The sequence below is a fragment of the Amblyraja radiata genome, chromosome 7 (assembly GCF_010909765.2).
Source record: "Amblyraja radiata isolate CabotCenter1 chromosome 7, sAmbRad1.1.pri, whole genome shotgun sequence".
In the NCBI taxonomy this organism is placed as follows: Eukaryota; Metazoa; Chordata; class Chondrichthyes; order Rajiformes; family Rajidae; genus Amblyraja; species Amblyraja radiata.
Window position 1 is genome coordinate 29,313,183 of NC_045962.1, and position 26,942 is coordinate 29,340,124.

The 26,942-nt window shown below is 40.6% G+C and overlaps 1 protein-coding gene across 1 annotated transcript in view; it reads left to right on the top strand.

Annotated features, from left to right (window-relative positions):
• Positions 1–26,942, top strand: part of myo3b (myosin IIIB) — a 398,335-nt gene that overhangs the window by 199,812 nt on the left and 171,581 nt on the right. The window contains exon 23 of the mRNA XM_033024000.1: positions 26,756–26,835. Within this exon, the coding sequence (XP_032879891.1) occupies positions 26,756–26,835 (80 nt within the window). The remainder of the gene's footprint in view (positions 1–26,755; positions 26,836–26,942) is intronic.

The following is a 26,942-nucleotide window of genomic DNA, read 5'->3' on the forward strand; positions in this document are numbered from 1 at the left end:
ACAGCACCCATAGTCAGGATTGAACCTGGATCTTTAACGCTGTAAAGCAACAATTCTATAGCTGTGCCACCATGCCACCCCTCAGATGATGAGGACCATACTCTTCTGCCTTGACCTCTTCTTGCTTATTTTTCCTTCAGTGGCAAAAGAAATAGGAAAAGTATAGGAAGGAACTGCTAATGCTGATATACACTGAAGATAGACTCAAAAAGTTGGAGTAACTCAGCGGGTCGTTCATTAATTTGTTCTGTACATTTTCATATCTCTTGTTTTCCTCCCCCCTGACTCTCAGTCCAAAGAAGGGTCTTGACCCAAAACATCACCTATTCCTTTTCTACAGAGATGCTGCCTGAACTGCTGAGTTACTACAGCTTTTTGCCTATCAAATAGGAAAAGTAGTCCAACTAGGGTTACCAAGAGAATTAACAGATCACAGAAAAAAATCTTACAATTTCCCTCCCAAAAAACAGTAAGTATGAGGTTTCCACATTTATTAAAGGAAGGCCATTGCATTGATAAGAACAATGTCCAAAAGGACAACTATATCTGCAGGTCTCCACCAATCAGGCCTTTATGGTAGAGTGGCCAGACGGAAGCCACTCCTCAGTAAAAGGCACATGACAGCCTGCTTGGTTTGCCAAAAGGCATGAGAAACAAGATTCCCCGATCTGATGAAACCAAGATTGAACTCTTTGACCTGAATGCTAAGTGTCCATTCCGGAGGAAACCAGGCACCGCTCATCACATGGCTAATACCATATCTACAGTGCAGCATGGTGGTGGCAGCATCATGCTGTGGGGATGTTTTTCAGCAGCAGAAACTGGGAGACTAGTCAGGATCGAGGGAAAGATGAACGGAGCAAAGTACGGAGAGATCCTTGATGAAAACCTGCTCCAGAGCGTTCTGGACCTCAGACTGGGGTAGAGGTTCACCTTCCAACAGGACAACAACCGTAACCACACAGCCAAGACAACGCAGGAGTGGCTTTGTGACAAGTCTGTGAAAAAATGTTAAACACCTGTTTTCACTTTTTTATTATAGGGTATTGTGTGTAGATTGATGATAAAAAACAAAGAATTTTATCCATTTTAGAATGAGGCTGGAACGTAACAAAATGTAGAAAAAGTGAATACTTTTCTGAATACTGAATACTTTCTGAATGCACTGTAGCTTAAGGCATGAAACAATAATGACAAATCTAATCAAGGACATAGCAACTGTAGGAGCCATTAGGTTTAAGTCAGTATTATTATCATATGATATTTTTAGTTTTAGTTTTTATCTGCCTGTACTTTTGTAGCTGGGATTTGATACGTAGTAAGGTTGTGTTCTTTTGTTAGAGTCTGGCGCAGACTCTCAGATTAGAAGTTTCAGTTTGGTGTGGGAGAATGAGGGGAAATAGTTTTCTGCCATGATCATGACACCCACATGTTACGAGATGACATACCTTTATAAGAAGAAGATTTTGTGTGATTTATATGATGTGAATGGAACAGCGATTAAAAACGGAATGTTCTTTGTTTTGTATTGCTCCAATAAAAAACCCAATTAATCAAGAAATTACGTCTGGAACATTCATCTTTGCTGTCTTATGTGTGTCGTGAGTGCGTTAGGCTATACCTCCGAATCATCTCCGATAATTAATGGCTATCGGTTGGACGTTGAGAACTTTGTAAAAACTGCCATTATAGCATTATACCATTATAGAAAACTGTTACTCCCTTGAGGTAGTAAGCCAAAGACTGATTCAACAGTGGAACCGAAGAAGAAGCTGAATCTTTGCCAGAGATTAGAGTTTAAATCCTGGATCAAAGAATCTGCTGTTCACAGGCAACTGACACGGTCAGGACCTGGGTCATCAGAAGCCACGAAGATTGAAGACGGACCAGATCATGAGTAACGAGCAGCAAAATGCTGTAGTTTAAGACTTTATGAACAGCCGACAAGGCTTTATTTTAAAAGGCCGCTATTGCAGACTTGAAAACAGCCTTGAGATAAGCTACAATGCTGTATTGAAGCGACCTTGAAAATCTCAAACTTTAGCCGATGTTCCTGAGGATTGTTTGAAGAACAGCTGCGGATACTTTTGAATTTCAGTCTGGAAGCAAATTACACCTCAAGATAGTATTTCAAATGTCTTACGTGAACACGTCATTATGTCGAAACATTATTACGTCAACCAATCCTTAAAGGGACAGCCTGCAGAAATATTGAAAACAGCCAGGAGGCTTGTTTACGGTAAGTTGAAGATAAGCATCCAGTGCTGAGTCATGACCTTGGAAATAATTATGTTTTGAACTTTGACAAGACGTGCTCAGCCATTGAATGTTTACAATATTCTGGCTAAGGAAACCTTTGAAAGAATGATTGTTTTGAAGAAGCGGAACAGGCTGTATTTTAAACGTATAACGATCTGGCAGTCAGCCAAGGGTACACCAACTCATGGAGCCAAAGACAGGTAAGTATGAAGAATCGCCACCAGAGGGAGCCGTGGAGGCAGGAGAGAGAAGATATGGAAAGAGAGAAACCAAGTGCACTGAAAAGGGAGAAGCAGCCTTCCTGGAAAGATGCCAGATGGAAAGAAACAAGTTATGGAAGCAGAGAGCCAAGGAAATTGAAATCCAGAAGAAACTAATGGAATCAGATGAGAATGCGAAGATGGTGCAATCTAATCTGGAGAAATTAATCAGCCTCGGCCACGAGGTTGGAGAAAAGAAAACCTCATTGTTGGGTTTACAACTGCCTGAGGGAAAACTCGAAAGGCACACCCAGTGGTTACAAGAAAGAGTGGAATTTTTTGATGGTTTTGTAGAGTATGTGAAGAAGTGGTTACTTGAAATCGAAGAACTTGCGCAACCCAACAGTCGGAAGTGCTTTGCAACAAGTGTCGAAGAGGAAGAAGAAATTACACCTCAAGATAGTATTTCAAATGTCATAACACGAAGATCAAGACATAAATCTGGTTCTGTAGCCAGTTCAACGACAAGGGTCTCTGCTCAAATGGAAGCTGAAGTAGCTGCTCTCTCGCTAGAGGCTGCCGCCTTGGAGAAAAAATATGAGATTGAGGAACAAGAAGAACAGCTGAGGAGAGAGTCCGAGGAACGAAGAAGGCAGTTGAGGAAGGAGAAGGAACGGCTGGAAATAGGCACGAGGCTGGTAGTTGCAGGAACAAGGAGTGAGATATTGGAAGGTCAAGGTACAAGATGCAGCTCGAGAATAACTCAGAAGGAGAGTTCCTTAGTCCAAGAAGGAGTTGCTAAGCTGGGAACAGCAGCTAAATCAAACCTACAGCCTGAGAATATCTGGCATGACTCAGAACTAGTACTGAGTGGGTGGATGGGCGACAAAACTTCATTTCAGCAACAAGAAGCTAGACCGAAGCAAATAACTTTTGGGCTGTCTGTTGAGGCTCGTAATAAGCCAGTGACCCAGCATTCTTCTCACAGGCCCTATACACAGGCTTGTACAAGCCAAGATTTTCGGAGCCTGTTTATTATTCATCTGCACCCAACCAGGGACAAACAACTGGTTATGGCACTCGTGACAAAACTTACCCAGAACAATTCTCTTTTCAGAGGCCTGTTCATCCATCTGCGCCCAGCCAGTCAATTCTACGAAATGGTGAGGAATCAGCGAGCTCTTAGCTCAACAAAATCTCTCTTCCACCTTACCCCCAATGGAAATTCCTAAGTATGATGGTGGTCCTTTGCAATATGAAACTTTCATAATAGCGTTTCACGAAGGAGTGGAAATGAAAACTACTAATGAAAGAGATCACTTACGGTTTCTGGAGCACTACACAAGCGGATATGCAAAGCAGCTTGTAATAAGTTGTCGAAATTTGTCTGCGGAGGAGGGCTATCAAATGGCAAGAAAATTGCTTAAAGAACATTTTGGTAACGAACAGAAGATTGCTAATGCATACATGAAGAAGGCCTATGCTTGGACAGCTAACAAGGCAGAATATGTGAAGGCATTGCATGAGTTTGCGATATTTCTTAGAGGTTGTTGTAGCGCGATGAGAAATCTCGACCACATGGAGGAAATTAATGTTGTTAGCAATATGAGAACTATCATTCTAAAACTGCCCAATAGGCTTAGAGAAAAGTGGAGGGATAAAGCAGGTCTGACACAGGAAGATGGCAATCGAGAGACCATGCTTCATGGAAAGGGAAGTACGGTTAATGTCAAATTTACGCTATGGGAGTATTCAAGATCCTAAACCAATTACAACTGTCAAAGGTTCTACTTTTCCTAAAACAAAAGGAAGATCAGGATCTTTTGCAGTTTTGCTACCGCTGTAACACCTGTAGAAACAACAGAAGGAATGAAAGGAGATGCAACCACTATTAAGCAAAAAGGGTTCAGTTTGTCATGTGATGAGGTTGGTCACACCATAAATTGGTGTCGAAAATTCAAGAAGAAGGAATATAAAGAAAAGATGGACTTCTTAAAGGAGAAGGGAATCTGCTTTGGATGTTTAAAGAAAGGACACATGGCTAGAGACTGCAAGAGTCGTATGACTTGCAATAAGTGCAGATAAGATCATTCTGAATTACTTCATACTGAACAGAAGAATACGGAAAAGAAGCTGGAGCAAATGGAACAGAAGGAGAAGCCAGCTACAAGTGATGCTGTTCCTCACCTCAGATAAATGCGCATATTGGGGCCAGGGTACAAACCTGTATTTTCCCCCATCTTACCAGTAAAGGTAAGGAGCAGCAAAGCGAATACAGTGTTGCAAACCAATGCATTTTTGGATCATGGGAGCTCGGCTACCTTTTGCACAGAAAGCTTGATGAGAAGGCTGGACATCACAGGAAAGACTAAGATTCTATTGCGTACCATGAATGAAGAGAAATGTTGTGATAGTCATCATATTACAGGTATGGAAGTATCTAGTCTGGATGAAGACAATTTTATACAACTATCTGATGTGTTTACACATGAGACCATGCCTATTTCTCATCTAAATATACCTATGCAAGAAGACTTGAAACCATGGCCTTACTTGAAGGATGTCAAGATACCTAGAATAAATTCTGGTAACGACCTACTTATCGGCAGTAATGCTTTGAAGGCATTGGAACCAAAAGAGTTTGTCAGCAGTCAAGGGGATGGACTATTTGCCGTGAGAACCCTACTCGGATGGGTTATCTATGGCTCCTTGAGAAGCAACTACAGAAGCAGGAACCAGAATAACCACCCTGCTGCTGCTGTTGTTAATCAAATATCTACTGTTAAATTAGACGAGCTATTGATCAAGCAATGCAATCATGACTTGAATGAAAGTACCAGCATGGAATCAGAAGAAATGTCCAGAGAAGAGTTAAAGTTCTTGGATATTATGAATCGCTCAGTAAAGATGATACGCGGACATTATTGTCTAGCCTTACCTTTCAAACAAGAAAGTGTTAGTCTGCCGAATAATCGTCGCATTGCAGAGCAATGCACCCAGAATCTGAAACGCAAGTTTGGCAAGAATACAAAATTTCATGATGAATATACATCTTTCCTAAAGGACATGATTGACAATGATTATGCCGAAATGGTACTTACAGACCAGCTGAATCGAATTGATGGAGAGCTTTGGTACATTTCGCACCATGGCGTGTATCACTCAAAGAAAGGGACCTTGAGGGTGGTCTTTGGCTGTGCTGCAGTCTTCAAAGGAACATCACTTAACTGTCAACTAGTGCAAGGTCCAAACCTTACCAACTCACTCATTGGAGTTCTCATTAAATTCAGACAAGAACCAATTGCTTTGATGGCTGATATTAAAGCAATGTTTCATCAAGTCAAAGTATCAGAAAAGCATATTGAGTATTTGCGATTCCTATGGTGGCCTGATGGTGATATACAACAAGATCTCGTTGAATACCGGATGAAGGCACATCTCTTTGGAGCAGTGTCATCACCAGTTGTGCAAACTTTGCATTAAGGAAGACTGCTGAAGACAATAAAGCTCACTTTCCAGAAGTAGTGAAGAACACAGGAAAGAATAATTTATATGTGGATGATTGTTTAAAATCCATGTCTTTTGGATGTTCGAATCCTGCTTGGAGTGTGTACTATCGTTGTGTCCTTGGGCAAGACACTTCACCTACCTTTGCCTGGGACTAGAGACGGAAATTAGCTACTGATTGGCTACAATCTCGCATATTTACATGCAAATGTTCATTAATATGCACTGTCCCTATAAACAACATTATTATTATTATTATTATGGAAGAGGAAGCAATTCAAATGGTGAAACATCTGACTTCTCTTTGTAATAAGGGAGGATTCGTGCTATCCAAGTGGATCAGCAACATCCGTGTTGTATTGGAAAGCATTCCACTAGATGAAAGAGCCAAGGAGACCAGGGAGTTGGATTATGACCAGGACAATTTGCCAATGGAAAGAGCATTGGGACTGCACTGGTGCGTTGAAACAGATGTGTTCAAGTTCAGAATCGCGATTCAAGAGCGACCATGTAAGGGTATCCTATCCGTGATTGGTTCTGTTTACGACCCTTTGGGATTTCTTGCACCATTTACACTGCCAGCCAAGTTGATTTTGCAGTATCTTTGTAAGGAAAATCTTGGATGGGATGAGAGTATAACGCAAATTTCCTCTCATCGATGGACAGAATGGTTAGCAGATCTCAACAAGATCTCAGAATTCAAAGTGAACCGGTGCATGAAGCCTACAAGCTTTGGTAAGATCAGAAGTGCACAGCTGCCTCATTTCTCAGATGCCAGTGAAGGTGGCTACAGTACTGTTTCATATCTAAGACTGGAAAATGATAACAATGAAGTACATGTTGCATTCTTAATGGGAATGGCCAGAGTGGCACCATTGAAGCAAATGACAATTCCCAGAATGGAACTTACTGCCGCAGTCTTAGCTGTTAAAGTTGACATAATGCTGCAAAAAGAACTACAGCCTCAGCTGGAGAAATCTATGTTCTGGACTGATAGGACTTGTGAGAACAAGTACAATGAGAACAAGCGTTTTCTAACATTTGTAGCAAACAGAATCTCTTATACAAGGAGAACTACTAATGTATCACAGCGGAAATATGTTAATACAAAGGAAAATCCTGTGGATTAAGCTTCTAGAGGATTAACAGCAGATCGCGTCTCAAGCAATAAGAGATGGATCAATGGACCAGAGTTTCTCTGTAAGCCAGACAGAGAATGGCCAAAGCTTGAGCTGGGATTGAAAATCTCTGCTAATGTTCCAAAAATTAAACAAAACGTCACAGTGAATGTTATTGCTATGGATTCATCGAACATAACAAATGACATAATTACCTATTTTCATCTTGGAATAAGAGGGTGAATGTGGTAGCTTAGGTTCTTAAAGCTAAAACAAAGTTATTGCTATTTGCTCGTAAAACGAAAGAGATTGCTGAAAGTATTTCTGAAGATCCTGAAAAACAAAAGGAGAATGAAGGGAATTAGTTTTCTAGCATGATCACGACACACACATGTTACGAGATGACATACGTTTATAAGAAGAAGCTTTTATGTGATTTATATGATGTGAATGGAACAGCGATTAAGAACGGAATGTTATGATATTTCTTTGTTTTGTATTACTTTTTTTTTTAAAGGGATTAATCAAGAAATCCTTTTTCTTTTTCATCTTTGCTGTCTTACGTGTGTCGTGAGTGCGTTAGGCTATACCTCCGAATCATCTCCGATACTTAATGGCTATCGAAGTTGGACTTTAAGAACGTTGTAAAAACTGCCATTATAGCATCATTACAAAAATTAGTAGTGGATAAATTAATGACATTAAAAGGTGATAAACCTCAGGACCTGATCCTATTATTTTTGGGCGGCAGCAATGGGAGGAATGGAATCACTGATTGTTATGTCCAAAACTACATAGATTTGTGAATAATCCCAGAGATTATGAAGTACTTATTTAAAGGAAGAATAATGAAATCTTGTAAAAGTTGACCAGTTTGTGTGATATAATTATTAGGAAAATTCTGGCATCTTTTGCTATGGAGATATTAACAGGGTTTTGGGTGGCATGGTATTGGAGGCAATACACAGGCATGTCCTGAGGATTGGTTAACAGGTGGAAAACAAAGAGCAGAGGGTGACCTAGTGTCGATGGGACATGTTGGTCGGTGTGGGCATGTTGGGCCGAAGTGCATGCTTCCACACTGTATGAAGTGCCTGCTTCCACATGGCGTCAAATCCAAAGTTTGAAGTGCAACCAAAGACACAGTCAAAAATTAAATTCGTAGTTGTTGAGTAAATGGACATGAATATGGCAGATGGAATATAATGTTGCTGGATGGTGAAAGTCGTTGATATTCATGGAAGTATCATGGAATGACTCTTGGTGGCTAAGCCCAATTGCTTACCAGTATGGTAATAAGACCATTGTACCATTGTCATGGCTAATGTATGATTTAAACCAAAAATAATATTTTCATTTTGTTGTTTGAATAAAGTGAACCAATGAACGGATAAGATTAAATATCTGAAAGTACTTCATCTTTCTATTTTCTTAACAAACTTCATATTTCCTCAGACTATATTCCATCTGCAGTATTAGATACATGAAAGATTGTTTACCAGAAGTTATGAACGGTGATGGGCCTTAATTTATCACTGTGAAATGTAAAGTGTTTTTTAAAGAACAATTAGAGTAAAGCAGAAGGTTTGGTCTTTTATAGTATTTTTATAACTGTATGAATTACAATGCAAAACGTTTCAAAAAGTTTTCTCATCAAATTCACACTATACTTGTAGCAATGGATCAGAAGAATAGAGAATCGCTGCTAAACGGCTGTTAATTACCACTGGGATAATAACATAATTTTGAATTTAACAATCTAATAATAAATTGACCATTTAATCACACTTGCATTTTAATGCTATAGTGAAAATATGGGAAATGGCCCAAGAGCAGTATACGTACCAGAGTATTGTGTATATTTTAAAACCCACTTATGTATTCAGCAGATAAGCAGGATCTGTTGTTTACAACCGATAGGTCTAACGAGCTCGTCAATTAAATTGATTGCAGCATGCCAGTGGGACAGGAGGTTAAGGATAACGTTGTATACAGCCCATTAAAGTCTATCCACTGTAATTTAATACAAACATCAAGTTAACACAATAGCAAAAACAATTCAAGATTATCAAGATTAACATGCTAATGTAAAGTCCTTTAATTCCCAGCATTGACCTTATTTCTGAAGAGGGGCCTTGACCTGAAACATCACCTATCCATGTTCCCTCAGAGATGCTGCCTGACCTGCTGAGTTACTCCAGCATTTTGTGTCTTTTTATTTCATGGATTATGGCCTGATAGTTCCGCACTGAACGTATCGCACATAAGGTTCAGAAAGTAAAGAATTTTATGCATTCAGACACTGAAGATCCTGACATCCAGGCAGTTGTTTGCCAGGGAATCTGTGCGTGCGGCCCAATCCTGACTTAATTCAATTATAAACTGTGAAGAAATTTGTTCAAACAACCCGCAACATAGATCTGGAGCAAGAGCATCGTTAATATTGAGTTGAACGGCAGTTATAAGGGACCAGGCTCAATTTTAGTTACATTTTATTTTAATTAATCGTAACTCAGTGTGTATTTTTTTTTTCAAATTGTAAGCATTTTCAACAAATTAAACACTTCATAGATTATAGATTCATAGTTATACAATACGAAAACAGGCCCTTTGGCCCAGTCACCCATGACGACCAAGATGCTGATCTGAGCTAGGCCTATTTGCTTGTGTTTGGCCCATATCCTGCAAAACCTTTCTTATCTAAGTAATTGTCCAAATGTCTTTTAAATGATGTAATTGTACATGCCTGTACAATTTCTCCTGATAGTTAATTCCACACACTCATCACCTTCTGTCAAAAACAAATTTGTCCCTCTGATTCCCTTAATATCTTTCCCCTCTCACCCTAAACCTATGCCCTCTAGTTTTAGTCTGCCCTAGACTGGGATAAAGACTGACTATTTATCCTAGCTATGCCTCTCATGATTTTATAAACCTCTGTGACATATCCCCTCAGCTGCCTTTGCCCCTGAGAAAACAGGCCCACCTTATTCGGTCTCCCCTTACTGAACTTCTGTAATCCAGCCACTTAGAATTTGTGTGAATCTTTTCACACTATTTTTGTGAATCTTTACTGTGAATCTTTTTTGCACCTTCTCTAGCTTCCTACAGTATGGTGACTAGTACTGCACACAGTTCTCCAAGTGCAGCTTAACTATCGATTTGTACAATTGTAAAATATGTCCCAACTCCTTCAGCCTATGAAAGCAAGCATCTCACATGACTTTTTCACCAGTCTATCCGTGTCGCCATTTTCAGGGAGCTATGTACTTGCACCCCAAGGTCCCACGAGGTGCTAGTTACGAGTAACAAGACTAGAGACTGAAGAAGCTGGAACAACAAGCAATCTGCTGGAGGAACTCGTGTAGGAAGGAACTGCAGATGCTGGTTTAAACCGAAGATAGACACAAAAAGCAGCAGTAACTCAGCGGGTCAGACAGCATCTCTGGAGAAAAGGAATAGGTGACGTTTCAGGCACGAAATTTCGTTCAGACCGTAAGGTCTGAATGACAATAAAGGTATTCAATTCAATTCAATTCTTCAGAACCGAAACGTAGACTATTCCTTTTCTCCAGAGATGCTGTCTGACCCACTGAGTTACTCCAGCTTTTTGTGTCTATCTGCTGGAGGAACGCAATGGGTTGGGCAGCACAGGTAGGGCGAAAGGCATTATCGACTTCTCAGGTTGAAACCCTGTATCAGGGCTGTGAGTGGAGAGGGAAGATAGCAAGCATAAAGAGGATAGGGGGTGTGGTGAGACAGTAGGTAGGTGGACAGAGAAGAGGTGAATGATGACTGGCATTTGGAGCTGGGGAGGAGAGGGGAGGGGCAAAGAGAAAGGTGCACTCCAAATAAAGAGGCAGGTAGATGATAGATGCAGACAAAAATAAGGAGTCAGGTGGGGGGAAGGGGAAGGTGCAGGAGGAGACAGCTGGAAGGTTGTTAAGTCGGAACATACATTCTGCCATTGTTGGTATCTGATAGGTAAGGAAGGTGATAATGGAAAGTGTTAGAGGAGAGGTGACAGGAGATGAGACCTCCCCCCACCTGCCTCCATCTGCCTTTTTCTGTCTGCCTCCATCTGCCTTTTTCTGTCTGCCTCTTCTGCCTCCATCTGCCTTTTTCTGTCTGCCTCCATCTGCCTTTTTCTGTCTGCCTCCTCTGCCTCTTTCTCCCAACCATCCCTCTGCCTCTCATAATGATATACTCAACTCCATCTGTCCCTCATCTATCACCTCTCCTCGGGCCACCAATCATCCAACTGCCCCTCTCTCACTACTCCCCCTCCCTTTAGAATGTTGTTTTCCCCCATATCTCCTCTCAGTCCTAATATAGGGTTTCAACGCAAAACTTTGTCAATTCCTTTCCCCCTCAGATGCCGATTGATCCGTTCCTCCAGCAGATCATTTGTTTTTTGCTGTTTAACAACATTTCCCATGATTCTGCCATTCAGACTCTGCCATTCATTGTTTAGTTATAGCATGGTTTAACTCACAAAAAGCATCACTTTGCACTTGTCTGTTAAAACCCATCGAACATTAGTAATTTCTAACTATTTTTGAATGTTTTCCAACATTTGATAAATTGAATTGTTTTGACAGCCAGCTAGGTCAGGGTTATAGATTCACCAGCTGTCAGCTCTTTTGCTGAGCATCTTCACGGCCATCGGTTATTCTGTCCTTGCCCCTCTACTCCTCTCCCAATCACAACATTTATGCAGAGAAGGTTATGCTGGGAGATTAATGTTCAAGGTTATTTGACATTTAGGAACGGCAGGCAAAAAAAAAGGCAAAGCAGGTGATGTGGTATTATTAATAAGAAAGGAGATCAAAACAGTGGGAGGAAATTATCTTGGTTCAGCAAAATTAGACTAAATCTGGGTTGAGATAGGAAAAAACAAATAGCAGGGAATATCGGGAGCAGTTATTTATAGGCCACAAGATAACATTGTAATATTGGACACTGCATAAATCGGGATGTCAATCACTTTAGAAGTGAGCAAGGTAAGACTAAGGAGTTGATTTTTTAATATAAAAAGAAAAGAGTAAATATATGGGGCAACTGATGAGAAAGATAAAAATAGACAGTAAATGGTTCTGCATAGACATTAACACAGACACAGAACAGTACAGTGCAATTGTTGTGCTGAACATAATGCCAAGACCAATTCTTATTTGCCTGCACATAATCCATATCCCTCCATTCCCTGCATATCCATATGCCCTACCAAAAGTCTTTTAAATGCCTCTCTCATATCTGCCTTAACTACCACCGCCAGAAGTGCATTCCTGATTAGTCTGAAGAAGGGTCCTGATTCAAAACGTCACCTATCCCTGTTCTCCTGGGATGCTGCCCGACCCACTGAGTTATTCCAGCATTCTGTGACTTTCCTTGGTAAACCAGTATCTGCAGTTCATGTTTTTATTATTTCTGCCTCAACACATGTTTCCACAACATGGATTGGATGTAATGAGAATTTTTTAACATTATTTATATTATATGAGCTGAATTGGTTGGAGAAATTTTCAATCAGGATCTCGCCTCCCATTATTCAGACCGACACAGGTTTCCGATTTCACTGCGGGAGTTGAAAGTGAGTTACTTTCGAAATTGACAGGCAGAAAAATGCTGTCTTGGGAAGAAAAAACCCTGTGTACATGTAACTTCCCGACAATAATCAGACACAATTGTCTCTAAAGAACACAGGCTGCCAGTTTCACCACAGGAGTCCATTTAAGAGTTACTTTGGAAAATGACAAGCAGTCTTTGCTTGTTTGTGTAACCATACTCGAATGAAGAATATAACATTCATTCAACCTTTAGTATATTCAGCTTGCAGTAACACGATAAATGTATAGATATTTAAACACATTTATTTTTGAAATTCCTGTGGGAAAAATTACTTTAGACAAGCACAAAGTGCTGGAGTAACTCATTGAGTCAGGTATTATCTCAGGAGTAACTCAGCGGGTCAGGTATTATCTCAGGAGTAACTCAGCGGGTCAGGAGATAAAGGATGTGTGACGGTTCGGGTCGGGACCCTTCTCAAAATTACTTTGTTATTGTGAGTCTGAAAAGCCCCTACTACCCTTTTACCCATTTGGATCAGAGAACATAGAACTGGACAGCACAGGAACAGACCATTTGGCTCACTGTGTATGTGCCGAACATGATGCCAGGTTAAACTAATATTTTCTCCCTGCACATGCTCTGTGTTGCTCCATTACCTGAGTATCCACATGCCTATCTGAAGTGTCAGTATTGTATCTGCCTCCGCCACCACCCCAAGCAGCATGTTGCAGGTGACCACCACACTCTATATATTTAAAATAAAGGGCCTTTCACATCGGTTTTAAATTTTTCCCCGCTCACTGGTGGAGAGCGCGCTTGGCATGTGTGAGGTCCCATGTTTAAATCCCGGCATCTCCCGGGTTGCTTTAGGGTGGCACGTTGGCGCAGTGGTAGAGTTGTTGCCTTACAGCGCCAGAGACCTGAGTTTGATCCTGTCTACGGGTTTTGTCTGTACGGAGTTTGTATGTTCTCCTCGTGACCTGCATGGGTTTTCTCTGGGATCTCCGGTTTCCTCCCACACTCCAAAGACGTACAGGTTTGTAGGCTAATTGGCTTGGTACAATTGTAAATTATCCCTCGTGTGTAGGATAGTGTGAGTGTGCGGGATAGCATTGGTCATCGTGGACTCAGTGGGCTGAAGGGCCTGTTTCCGCTCTGTATCTCTAAACTAAACTAAACAAAACATAAAGCGATGCGCTTGAGTCTTTGACGTTTCTATCCTGCAAAAACAGTTTTGACACAATTGTTTTTGTGACGTGATTTTCTATAGGGTGAGGTTTCTTATGAACGGAACTATCGATCTTTTGTCCAAATCAATGTGGCTTATCCTTGGGATGGATTATCAGTTCTTATTTGAAATATCCCACATCTTCTTTCCCTCAAAATTCCTTCTTTTATCCCAAATGTAGTGCAAAGCTATGGATTTGTGTTAAACCAATCATTAATTTATTTCTTGCTGCTCTTTGTGCATTTACAGACAGCTCATAGGCACAGAGAGGCTGTGCTCTCGTAACCTCTTCTCTGGCACCAGTTGTTTGGCTTAATTATTTTAACCTTTTTGGGCACAGTTATTAACATAGAAACATAGAAAATAGGTGCAGGAGTAGGCCATTCGGCCCTTCGAGCCGACTACCACTAAAATAAACCGATTTTGGCACTAAAGAAATATGACATCCATGCTAACTAGTAGGTTTTACTTCTTATTCATTTCCCTTAGTTCTTCAAATTATAATAATAGGAAATGTTTGTTTTAATCAAGATAGCATGAATCTAAAGGTTTTTGGGTATATTATTTTGTGGCAAATTGAGAAAAATTTGAAATAGAAAAATAGCACAAACAATTGGAAAACATTTGGCCTTTTCTGGCATTTTATACAATTAATGGTTGCCTCTGACAGTCATTACCTATAATTCTGCTCTTTTCCCAAGTCATAGGCCCATATAGCACAGAAAAAGACCTTCAGCCCACCGTCCGTACGATTCATCAGGGTACCATCTGCACTAATCCCGTTTTCTTCTCCCTACATTCCTATTAATTCCATCCAGTATCTGACACAAGCCTACATATTCAAGAATTTATAATGGCCAATTAACCTACCAATCTACACATCTTTGGGAGGTCAGAAGAAACCAGAGCACCTGGAGAAACCTTATGTGTTCACAGGACAACGTGCAAACTCCAATACAGATACACCAAATCGTGTGAATAGCACCTGTCAGTAAGTTACAATAATAATATTGAGTCTACATGATAACAGTAACCAAATTGTTGTTTTATTTTCATTATTTCTGCAGTTAAATCAAAATTGGGGGAAAAAAAGTTAAATGTATGTAGTATCCTATCAAATAATAGGTAAAGAGAGACAAATGTCCTGAATATTCGAAAGGGAACAAAAGCAACGGTTGGAGCCGCTGCAAGACCATTGGAGAAGTGTGCAATACAATGCACTGCTGATAGTTGCCTTCCTAAGTGATTACATTGCATTATTGTTTGCTTGAATTCCTTTGTCATACCTTGAAGAATAAGATAACAAATAAGAATAGCATTTTGTAATATGACACGAGTCAGAGGACCATTAAACAATGTTGAGGGCTATTGAAGAAAACCCCTGTGAAATATGCATCTGAAAGAGACTTTCCATGGCCACCAGTTTTGGGACCTTTCCTCTACCAATGGCTTAGGTGATTATTCCCAAATCTGAAGCTCCTCAGTATTGGCATTGGAGTGACTGTCTCAGTACCACTCTCGAGAGGGATGATTTAAACAATGTTTAACCATTCACTTGGCCATCCTATACACAAAGTCATGTTGTTTTATAGGACCACATTTGAAGTATTGTGTACAATACATGGCATGAAGGATGTGGAGAACTTCGGAGAAAGTGCAGAAGAGGTTTACCAGAATGCTGCTTGGATTAGGAGGTATTAGATATAAGGAGAGTTTATAAGGAGAGGTTGGACAAACTTATCTGGAGTGTCAGCTGCTGAGGGAGTCCTGATAGAGGTATATAAAACAGTGAGAGGCATAGATAGGCTAGACAGTCAGAACATTGTTCCCAAGGTGGAAATGTCAAAGGCTATAGGGCAGAGCTTTAAGATGAGAGGGTCAAACTTTAAAGGAGATGTGTGGGTAATTTTTTTTATACAGAGTGGTGAATGTCAGGGATGGTTGTGGAGTCAGATACGATAGTGGCATTTAAGAGGCTTCTAGATAGGCACGAGGATATGGAGGGAATGGACGAATATGTATCACATGCATGCAGAGAAGTTTAGTTTAACTTGGTAACATAATTGACACAGTCATTGTAGATCAAGGAGCCTGTTCCTGTCCTGTACTGTTTATGTTCTTACTGCAAAGCAGAAATATAAAGTGTAAAAATATAGGTCACAATGCTATATCAGGAAGGTTAAAAGTATTTTTAATAAACCTAATTTGAGTTTTAATTTAAAATTACGCTCCAGCAACATTATCAGACACAAGGTCAGGTTCCTCTAATGACGACAGCTCTACCTCAGTGCTTCTCCTCTTAACTCTTTCTCTGTCTCCATCTTGTCAAACTCAACATCTGAAATCCTGCACTGAACAAGCAGAAATATTTCATCACAGCCACCAACTTCATCTCTTTCCAGAAACTAAACTAAACAGTTAGCAATTTTGACCTTTGAACTTTAGATGTTTGAACCCGAAAGTCGTGACCTCCACAGCTTCTTGCCAATAGGTTCTTGAATATAGCAAACACTAACTGAACTATGAACCATGAACTGTCTTGGTTACCTGAAGGACTTTGGGCTTGTTTGCAATAATATTAGGGTTTTGTTTTTTATTTTATTTTTTGGTAATTATGTTATTCATGAGTAATGTATTCACATACCTGTTATGCTGCAAGTAAGAATGTCATTGCTTGCTCGATGGGTACATATCACAATTAAACAGTCTTGTCTCTTAACCTAGATGTGATTCAGACCCATATCAAAAATGAGATAGGGAGAGTTCAGGGACATTGTGTTCCTGCTCAAGGGAAGGGCAAAGTTGGCAGCAATAGGGAACCTGGCTGATGCGGGATGTTGAGCTACTGGTCAAAAAGGAGGTGTACGTCAGGTACAGACTCAAGCGTATCCCATATGGACTATAAAAGACGTAGGACTGCACTCTAGACAGGGATTAGGAGGGGGAAGAATGGAGACATGAGATAGTTTGGACAGTTAAAGTAAAGTCTTTCCGCTGAATGGTTAAAACGCAACAAAAGCTTTTCACTGCACCTTGATACACGTGATAATAAACTAAATTAAACTAAACTAAAGGAGAACCCTAAGAGATTCCACATGTATGTTAAGAGCAAAATATTAACCAGTGATGTGCCGCATGGACTGGTGTTGGGTGTTGTTTGGCATCTATATTAACAATTTGGATGACAAGATTGTGAACATGGTTAGTAGAGTGTGAAAGGCACCAAAATTGATGATGTAGTGGAGAGCGATGAATGGTATCCAAGATGGGATCTAGGCGTATTAGGGAAAGAGGCCAAAGAATGGCAAATGGAATTTAAATTCGACAAGAACAAGGAGTTACATTTTGGTTTGTTAAACTATGACAGCTCTTGCACGGTAAATTATAGGGCCCTATAAGGGTTGTCAAACAGAGAGACTTCGGGTTGCAGGTATATAGTTCACTGAAAGTGGTGACACAGGTAGATAGAGTGGTGAAGAGGCTTTTGGCATACTTACATTCATCAGTCAGGGCACTGAGTACAGGAGTTGGGACATCATGTATCAAATAATTGATGAAACCATACCTGGAGTATTATGTCCTTTTCTGGTTACCCAGATATAGGAAGAATGGCATTAAAGTGGAAGGGTGGAGAAAAGATTCACAGGGATGTTTGTCTGACTGGGGGGAGGGCTTGAATTATAAGGAGAGACTAGATAAGCTGGGACTCTTTTCCCCTGGAGTGTAGAAGGCTTAGAGGAGTCCTTAAAGAGGTTTATAAAATCATGATGCGTGTAGATAAGGTGGATGGTCACAGTCTTTTCCAGGGGCAGGGGAGTCTAAACCCAGAAGACATAAATTTAGGGGTAGAGGGAAAAAATGTAAAAAGGTCTTGAGGGGAACTTCTTCATACAAAGGGTGTGGGCATATGGAATGAGTTTCCAGAGGAAACTATGGAGGCTGGTACAATTACAATGTTTAAAAGACATTTCGACAGATGCGTCGATAGGAAAGATTGAAAGAGATATGGGCCAAATGCAATAGACAATAGGTGCAGGAGTAGGCCATTTGGCCATTTGAGCGAATGTGATCATGGCTGATCATCCCCAATCAGTACCCCATTCCTGCCTTCTGCAAGCAGGCAGATGGGACAAGCTCAGAGAGACATCTTGGGTGGCATGGATGAGTTGGGCCAAAGGGTCTGCTTCTGTGCTGTATGACTATGCATTTGTGGCATCATTAAGACTATCCATTTCCACCCATATTTCCTGTCTGTTTCCTTACTTACACCGAGTCCAATTCACCATGGGCAGTGCAGTGGTAGAGTTGCTGCCTTACAGCAACAGGCACCCTAGTTTGATCCTGACTACCATTCTTCCTGTGACGGCGTGTGTTTTCTCTGGGTGCTCTGGTTTCCTCCCACATTCCAAAGAATAGGTTAATTGGTTTCAATAAAATTGTAAATTATCCCTAGTGTGCAGGATAGTTTTAGTGTATGACTGGTCGGTGCAGACTCCGGAGGCCGATGGGCCTGTTTCCACGCTGTAAGTCTAAAGCTAAAGCAAAACCATCTTCCTTGTACTAGCTCCTGGTTAACCTGTGTCTGGTAATAAACTACTTGCCCTCTGTTCTGTTATCCTTGCCTTTCCTTGTTTTGTAATCCTCTATTTCTGGCCTCTCATTCTTCTCCAAACTCACAAACTAGAAGGACCAATTCAACGTGGGATACTAGATGGGGATATGTACACATGGCAGGGCATGTTGAGGCAATAGTCAAAGGCATATTTGATCCTGCTCTTTATTAAGTATTGACTTAGCCACAGTTGATATTGTGTCCAGTTCTGAGTGCCCTATGATAGAAATTATGTAAAGGCTTCAGAGGAGTTGCAGAAGAGATTTATGAAAATGATTCCAAAATGGGAGATTTAGGGCAATCGAGAACCAGAGGACATAGGTTTAAGGTGAGGGCAGGGAGACATAATAGGAACCTGCGGGGTAACATTTTCATACATAGTGGTGGGTCTATGGAACGAGGTGCCGGAGGAGGTTGTTGAGGCAGGTACAATCGCAATATTTAAGAAACATTTAGACAGGTACATGAATAGGGTAGGTTGAGTGGGAAATGAGCCAAATGCAGGCAGGTGGGATTAGTGTAGATGGGGCATGTGGTTGGCATGAGAAAATTGGGTTGAAGGGCCTGTTTCCATGCTGTGTGACTCTATGACTCTATTTCACTTAGGTGGATAGACTGAGCAGAGAATGTTTACCAGAGAATCTGATAGAAGATTTAAAAATAGATGGACAGAGTGCATAGCGAGAAACAGATCCTATTGGCACAGGGGTCAAGAACTGGGCGATATAGATTAGTGATAACAAAAGAACCAAAAGGGAGATGAAGATAAAAAAAAATTCACTGCCAGGAGTGCTAGTGGAAGCAGATTCAATTGTAGCATCAAAAGGGAACTAGATAAATAAATACTGGGAACAAATATTGCAGGGGGACAGGGAGAGGCTGAGTGGGACTTGCTGGACTGTTAGTACATGGAACAGTATGGACTTGATGGCAGAATGGTGTCCTTCCACTTTTGATTTATAACCCTTTCTGTAATTAATGCATCTCACCAATGGTAACTCTTCAGCAACTAATACACTATTCTCTGCATGTTCGGCAAAGGCATTGTGGGCCAAGGGGCCTGTTCCTGTGCTGTACTGTTTTATGTTCAATATTCCTCACTACACCTGTTTGCCTCTCTGTTTCCTTAAAGACATTCCTCATAACTTGCCTTTTGTTTGGAACATGCAGTATTTGTGCAGGCACAAAGGGACTCCAGATGCTGGTTTACAAAAAAAAGACACAAAGTGCTGAAGTAACTAACGGGTCAGGTAGCACGCCTGGAGGACATGAATAGGTGACGTTTCTGTTCTTCAGATTGAAGAACGACCCAACACAAAATGTCCCCTATTCGTGCTCCCCAGAGATGCTGAATGTACTCCAGTACTTTGTGTCAATATTAGTGCAGGGTTGTTCACACTGCATAATACTGTGTATTGTATTGTTAAAACAGTTGTGTTTGTACTATATTAGGTCCAAAGCTATGTCCAGCAGTATTGTTTGATTACTTGGCTGCAAGTAATAGTTCTACTTACCCCTTCAGCTACTCTGAGGAAGCTAATACTTTTCAATATTCACAAGTAGATTGTTCAGATAATGCATTAGTCTATCAAAGGGTTTCTGCAGCTTCTCATGTAATTCACCAGCAAAAACGGCAGGGGTCCTTCAGCAGTTGTCTTACAGCAGACGAGCATACTGCTTCATTGCAGCGATTTCATTTTCTTTGACTCAATTAACTAGGAGTAATAAAGAAATACATTATTATGCACATTATTAAAATATTTCCAAAGTAGATTTATATATATTTGTCAGTGTTCCAGTTCTGGAAAATGATAGTGTAAGCAACTTGGTTACCAAGAACACACAGCACAAAGTGTATTTTGATTTGGTGCCGGCTGTTTGTTCTGTACCTTGTCATACCTCTAGTTTCCCTCTCCCCTGGCTCTCAGTCTGATGAAGGGTCTCGACCCAAAGCGTCACCCATTCCTTCTCTCCAGAGATGCTGCCTGGCTCGCTGAGTTACTCCAGCATTTTGTGTCTATCTGCTGTTCCTTCCTACACAAAGTGTATTGCTGTTTCAATGTGTATTTTTGTTTTTTGAGAAAACCTGTTAAATGTTAAAAGTTGTTATTTTTTAGCATCTTGTTTTTATATTGCATTGAATCTGTTATACAATTGGCATATTATTTAGATGACGTGCAGTATTCATTTACACTGTTAACAAATTCAAAATGCTCTTTTGTTCAAAAATTCTAACAAAATTGCTGAAAATATGACAATTTGAATTTAGTTTGGATTGAAAATGTATTTGTAATAAATATATTCTATCTTTTCAACCCTGCTAATAAAGGGGTTGTCCCACTGTACGAGCTAATTCAATAGTTCTCCCGAGTTTCCCCTGATTCGAACTTGGAGAATTACGGTAATAGCCGCTCGTAGGTACTCGGGGCTCTCCTGGACATTTTTCAACATGTTGAAAAATCTTCACGAGCTTACCGCGTTTCCCGAGTACCTGCCGTTAGCGTTACGAGCCGCTAAGAGACGTCCCGAGCTCCGAAGTACCCGCTACGTACATTATACGTGCTTACCATGAGTTTGATGAGAGCTCTTGAATTACCTCGTACAGTGGGACAGCCCCTTCACAAAGTGATAAAGTCATAATAATATTATGTAGACTTCAATATTGTACTGATCCTATATTTTGCATATCCAAATACAAAATTCAAATTTTGGTTGCAACTTTGTGCTTTTCAACTGCTGCAATTTATACAAATCCATGCTGTGACCCGATTCTTTCTCAGGCTATTTTCAAGGATACTTACATGACATAATGAGTTGTAATTAATTCTCATCAGAAAGTAATCCGAAATCTTTCCAGGGTGCACAAGGAATATAATTCAAATTAACTGTGCCTGCAAACGTTTGTTAGAAATTCATGCAGAAACAAGTTGTAACTTCTGTCGGTATTAACCCAATGTTTTCAGATACAGGAAATGCAAGCAGTGGGAGATGTGCATATCCTCATGCTGTTGTATTACACATGGGTGCAAAATTCTTTATATCCAAGAACTTAAAGCATCGAATGGATCATCAAGCAAATGAGTAGATTTCAGTAAAGTGAAAAAAATTAAAGTTTATATGTTTATATCCTTGAGTACAGTACCAGTTACGAACACCCAACATGGGTACACCTGCATACAAATGAGCTGCATAATATTTTTAAATTAAAAAGCCTAAAGTATGTACACACTTTGTTTTCCTGCACGTTCTTCCTGTGACTAGGTTAATTGGTACTTGGGGCTAGGTTAATTGGTACCCCCCATCAGTCTGAAGAAGGGTTTCGGCCCGAAACGTTACTTATTTCCTTTGCTCCATTTATGCTGCTGCACCCGCTGAGTTTCTCCAGCATTTTTGTGTACCTTCGATTTTCCAGCATCTGCAGTTCCTTCTTAAACACTAGGTTAATTGGTTTCTGTAAATTGCCCGTAGGGAGTGGGAATCAATGGTCGGCATGAGCTGAAGGGCCCGTTTCCATGCTGTATTACTAATCTAAACTAAACTAAGTAAATACAATGATGCATACAAAACAGCAGAATGATGCAAAGATTGTAGTGTAATCTGAAGTAGTGCAAAACAACCTAAAATGTAATAAATTAAAACTGAATAAGGTAGAGTTAAGAATAAGAATATGTAGCAGCACCTCTGAGAAAGGTTCTGAAAGATGACTGATTCAGGAGTCAGATAGCAGTGGTGAAGAGGTATGATGTAATAACAAGGAACTGCTGATGCTGGTTTATACCAAAGCTGGATACAAGTTGCTGGAGTAACGCAGCGGATCAGACAGCATCCCTGGAGAATGTGTTGTGGCTCCTGACCCAAAATGTTCGCTAAGGATGCTGCCTGACCCTCTGAGTTACTCCAGCATTTGGTGTCTATTTTAAGTCTGGATATTCAGGATTTCAAGCTCCCGTGTCATCTCTCAGAAGGTATAAGACAGAAAGGAATTTCCAGGGTGACAGGCCTCCTTGAAGATAGTTCCAGCTCTCCTGGAGCAATGCACTGTGAAGATGTAGATGAAAGGAAGTGACGAGCCTGTGATGGACTGGGCTGTGTTCAGTACTCTGCAGGGTCAGGTGATCAAGAGCAGAGCAGTTGCCATACCAGGCTGAGATGCATCCTGTCAGAATACGTTTTCGTATCCTGTCAGAATACTTTTTGTAGCGCATCTGTAGAAGTTTGAGAGGATCATTGTGGGCATGCTGAATCTTCTCGGACACCGAAGAAAGTAACTACACTGATATGTTTTCTTGATCACAGCATTTAGTAAGTAAGTAAGTAAGTAAGTTTATTGACCAAGTATTCACATACAAGGAATTTGCCTTGGTGCTCCGCCCACAAGTAACAACATGACATACAGTGACGGTTACGAATGACTCAGAAAACATTAATAATAATAAAACATTAATGATAAAACACCATTGATCAAGCATGTGAACCAACAAAATACCAGATCAAAGGGAGGCTACAGATTTTTGGCTGTTGAGTAGAGCAACTACTCGAGGATAAAAACTGTTTTTATGTCTGGCTGTGGCAGCTTTGACAGTCCGGAGTCGCCTTCCAGAGGGAAGTGATTCAAAGAGTGTGTGGCCAGGGTGAGAGGGGTCAGAGATGATCTTGCCCGCTCGCTTCCTGGCCCTTGCAGTGTACAGTTCATCAATGGAGGGAAGGTTTCAGCCAATAACCTTTTCAGCTGATCGGACGATTCGCTGCAGCCTCCAGGTGTCGTGCTTGGTGGCTGAGCCAAACCAGACCATGATGGAGAAGGTGAGAACAGACTACGATGGCCATGTAAGAATTGGACCATCATTGCCTGTGGCAGATTGTGCTTCCTCAGCTGCACAGTGTGAAGTAACCAGCTTAGGTTGCTGGTAATATGGATGCCAAGGACCTTGAAGATGTCAACTATCTCTATAGCAGCTCCGTTGATGAGGTCAGGGTTGTTTCATCCTCTCCAATCCTTTGGTCAACACCAACTCTTTCGGCTTGATGACATTAAGGGCTGGGTTATTGACCTGACGCCGACACAATGGGGACCACTGTTTTCATCCTTTATTTTGGATTTCTTGATCTTTTCCTGTGCTGTGTTCTCAGTGTTGTTACCATATTAAGTGATTTTTGAGTATTTTCTAGCTTACAGGGGAAATCAGCTTCTAAACATCTATATAAGCAAACACATTCAAAGACTAGTATTTAGACAATAACTGATTTAGTACAACAATTAGCTAAATGACATATTAGCAAGTTTGCTGTTGTTTGGAAGACCTCAAACATCAACAACGTTCTGCACATTGTAGGTTTATTTTGTTCATAATAAATGGAAATTGTGGGAATTTTGAGGTAGAAATCCATAATAAAGGATACAAGATGGTCCCCATTAAAAGTACACAGAAAAAGCGGCATCTATCAGGAGCGGCACGGCGGCTCAGAGGTAGAGTTGCTGCCTTACAGCGCCAGAGACTGATTCGATCTTGTCTGTACCGAGTTTGTATGTTCTCCTGGTGACCGTGTGGGTTTTCTCTGGGTGCCCCCTTTTTCTCCCACACTCCAAAGACATACAGGCTTATAGGTTTATTGGTTTCGGTAAAATTGGAAATAGTCCCTAGCGTATAGGATAGTGTTAGTGTACGGGAATCGCTGGTCGGCGCGAACTTGGTGGGCCGAATGGCCTATTTCTGCGCTGTATCTCTAAACTAAACTAATCATAAATGGCAACAAGGTTGGACTTCCACACATGTATTTTCAAATGCAGAAGTCCCAAAATTGTTGACTGATAGATCTGTTAAAGAAGCAGACCTTCACTTTGCTCAGTGCCCCTGTATTTACTGGGGAAATTACCTTTCAGATCCTGAGCCTGGTTGGTCCTGGTGCAATGTCCAAGTTGTCATTAATTTAATTAATGTCTGAAGAAGGGTCTCGACCCTATAACGTCACCCATTCATTCTCTCCACAGATGCTGCCTGTCCCCCTGAGTTACTCCAGCTTTTTGTGTCTATCTTCAGTTTAAACCAGCATCAGCAGTTCCTTCCGACACATCATTTAATTTAACTAGTTTAGTTAACTTTAAAAATATTTGCAATTTTTAAGGTCGTTTTTACAAAATAGCATTATATATTTTTCAGAATATTGTAGCGGCATCTAGTGGTGGGGCTGGGTAGTCAGAACCTTCGTCATTGGTCCACATGGTCACGTGACCGCGGGGTTCGTTCTCGGGCTTTTAGTCAAACGTCAGCTCTCCTCCCAGCGACAGGAGATGTGTTTGTAAACTCAACTAGGCACACAGTTTTTATGAGTTTTGGTTGTGTTTTCTGTGAATAAAAACTATTTCACTCAACCTGCCTGGTCTTGCTTCAATATTTTAAAATGAACTCCTTGAATGACAAAATTTGATTGTGACTAGTTTTAAAAGGCGTTTGAATGCCAGAGACATTTAAAGAACATTGAAAGCCGTCACAATTCTTGCAGCTGGTAAAGCTGGATGCTGGACCTTCCTGATTGTCGAAGATAGACACAAAAAGCTGGAGTAACTCAGCAGGACAAGCAGCATCTCTGGAGAGAAGGAATCGGTGAAGTTTCGGGTCGAGACCCTTCTTCCTGATTGTTAGAAGTTTGAGACATTTCGTGGCCAGAAGATTCTCAGTGCACTATTAAGTGCCTTGGTTCTTTTCAAGTCCAGTACCCTCTGTTCCAGAGCCGTGCTGTATTATCCGATTTGCCAGATCAACAGAAGTCACGACAGAGGAAAGAGACTCCAGCCCACAAAGTCAGCTTTGGAAGTCAGCCATGGGAATGGATCTTCCAACTCCTGCTGGGCCGGGTTTTTAGATCTGGCAAATAAGACCCATTGATTGGCCACGGATGTCCCGATGAGGTCGAGATCGGTGGCCTCACCCGGCCTAGGTAGCACATTTTCGGGGGGACTTCCGGGGGGATTTCAAGTGCACTCGTAATTATTTCCGGATTAAGGGAGGTGCCGTAGCACCAGTTGCCGGGAAATCGGTGGTGGACCTCTATGTTACATGGCCATAAAACAAAATAATGCCGTTTAGCATGTTAGCGGTGCTGGTACATCATACCGTCACAGAAAAAGCATGTTTTTTGATAAATATTGGTAGAGCACAGGTGGAAGGTCATGAAAAGGAAATTATCTCATCAGATTGATTCTAATAAATGTGTAGGAGGGAACTGCAGATGCTGGTTTAAATCAAACATAGACACAAAAAGCTGGAGTCACAGTACGACAGGCAGCATCTCTGGAGAGGAGGAATGGGTGACGTTTCAGGTCGAGACCCTTTGTCTAAAGTAAATAAACATTTATTAGAATGAAGATAAGACACAAAATGCTGGAATAACTCAGTCTGAAGAAGGGTCACCCATTCCTTCTATCCAGAGATGCTGCTTGTCCCACTAAGCTACTCCACCTTTTTGTGTCTATCTTCATTCCAGTAAATGTTTATTTAATGCTTTAGGTACTTCCATTAAAAAAATATGTACTTTTTTTTTGCACTACTATTGGGGTTTTTGCACTAATATTGTTTTATTTTATTTATGGAACTGTTTTTTGTGTGTTTATTGTTATCTATTATGGTACTGCGTTTACAGACCTGTTATACTGCTGCAAGTAAGAATGTTATTCATCCATTTTGGTACATATGGCAATTAAACACTCGATTCTCTCCTAAATAACAAATTGGGTCACATCTGAATTGGCTTTGTCATGATTTTGACAACATATGGTAAAAATGCTGTGGACATGTTATGAAATCAACTTATTTTCCAAAATCATATCGATCATATATGTAGAAATGTTGTTATCACCTGTTGCATGATTCCCAAATATTATTTTCCAATTTATCCTATAGCTATTGCACTGCGCACACTTAAATTGAGAATTATATCTTAGTTTCAGTATTTGCTGAAATGTGTGTGGACTATCTGCTGATGCCTGTTATTTATTCATGGTTTAAATCTGCTGAAATGCGTTAAAATGCTTCCTACTCAATTAAAAAAAATCCTGCCACCCATGGATTAAGACTTTGATGTCACCAATCCTTCTTCAAAGGCTCCTTTCACTGCTATTAATCACAGTTTAGCCTCTGAAGGTATAGCCAGCAAAAACATTTGGACATCTTGTGCTAGACTTAGTAACACTTTGACATATCCTGAATGTTTTACATATGGTTATTTAACATCTTACACAGAACTACACATTTCCCTTTTCCAGGTAACTTAGCACAGTCAAGAGCAAGAGTAAGTGCAGCATCCAGGTCATTACCTCCACAACTAAATGCCAAACGGAGCAAGGTTTGTTTGTATTTTAAATCACACTTTAAAATAGGAAATTACTTTTAATTAGGTTTGTGAGATAAACAATGTACATCTTGTTTGACACAAAATGGTGGAGTAACTCA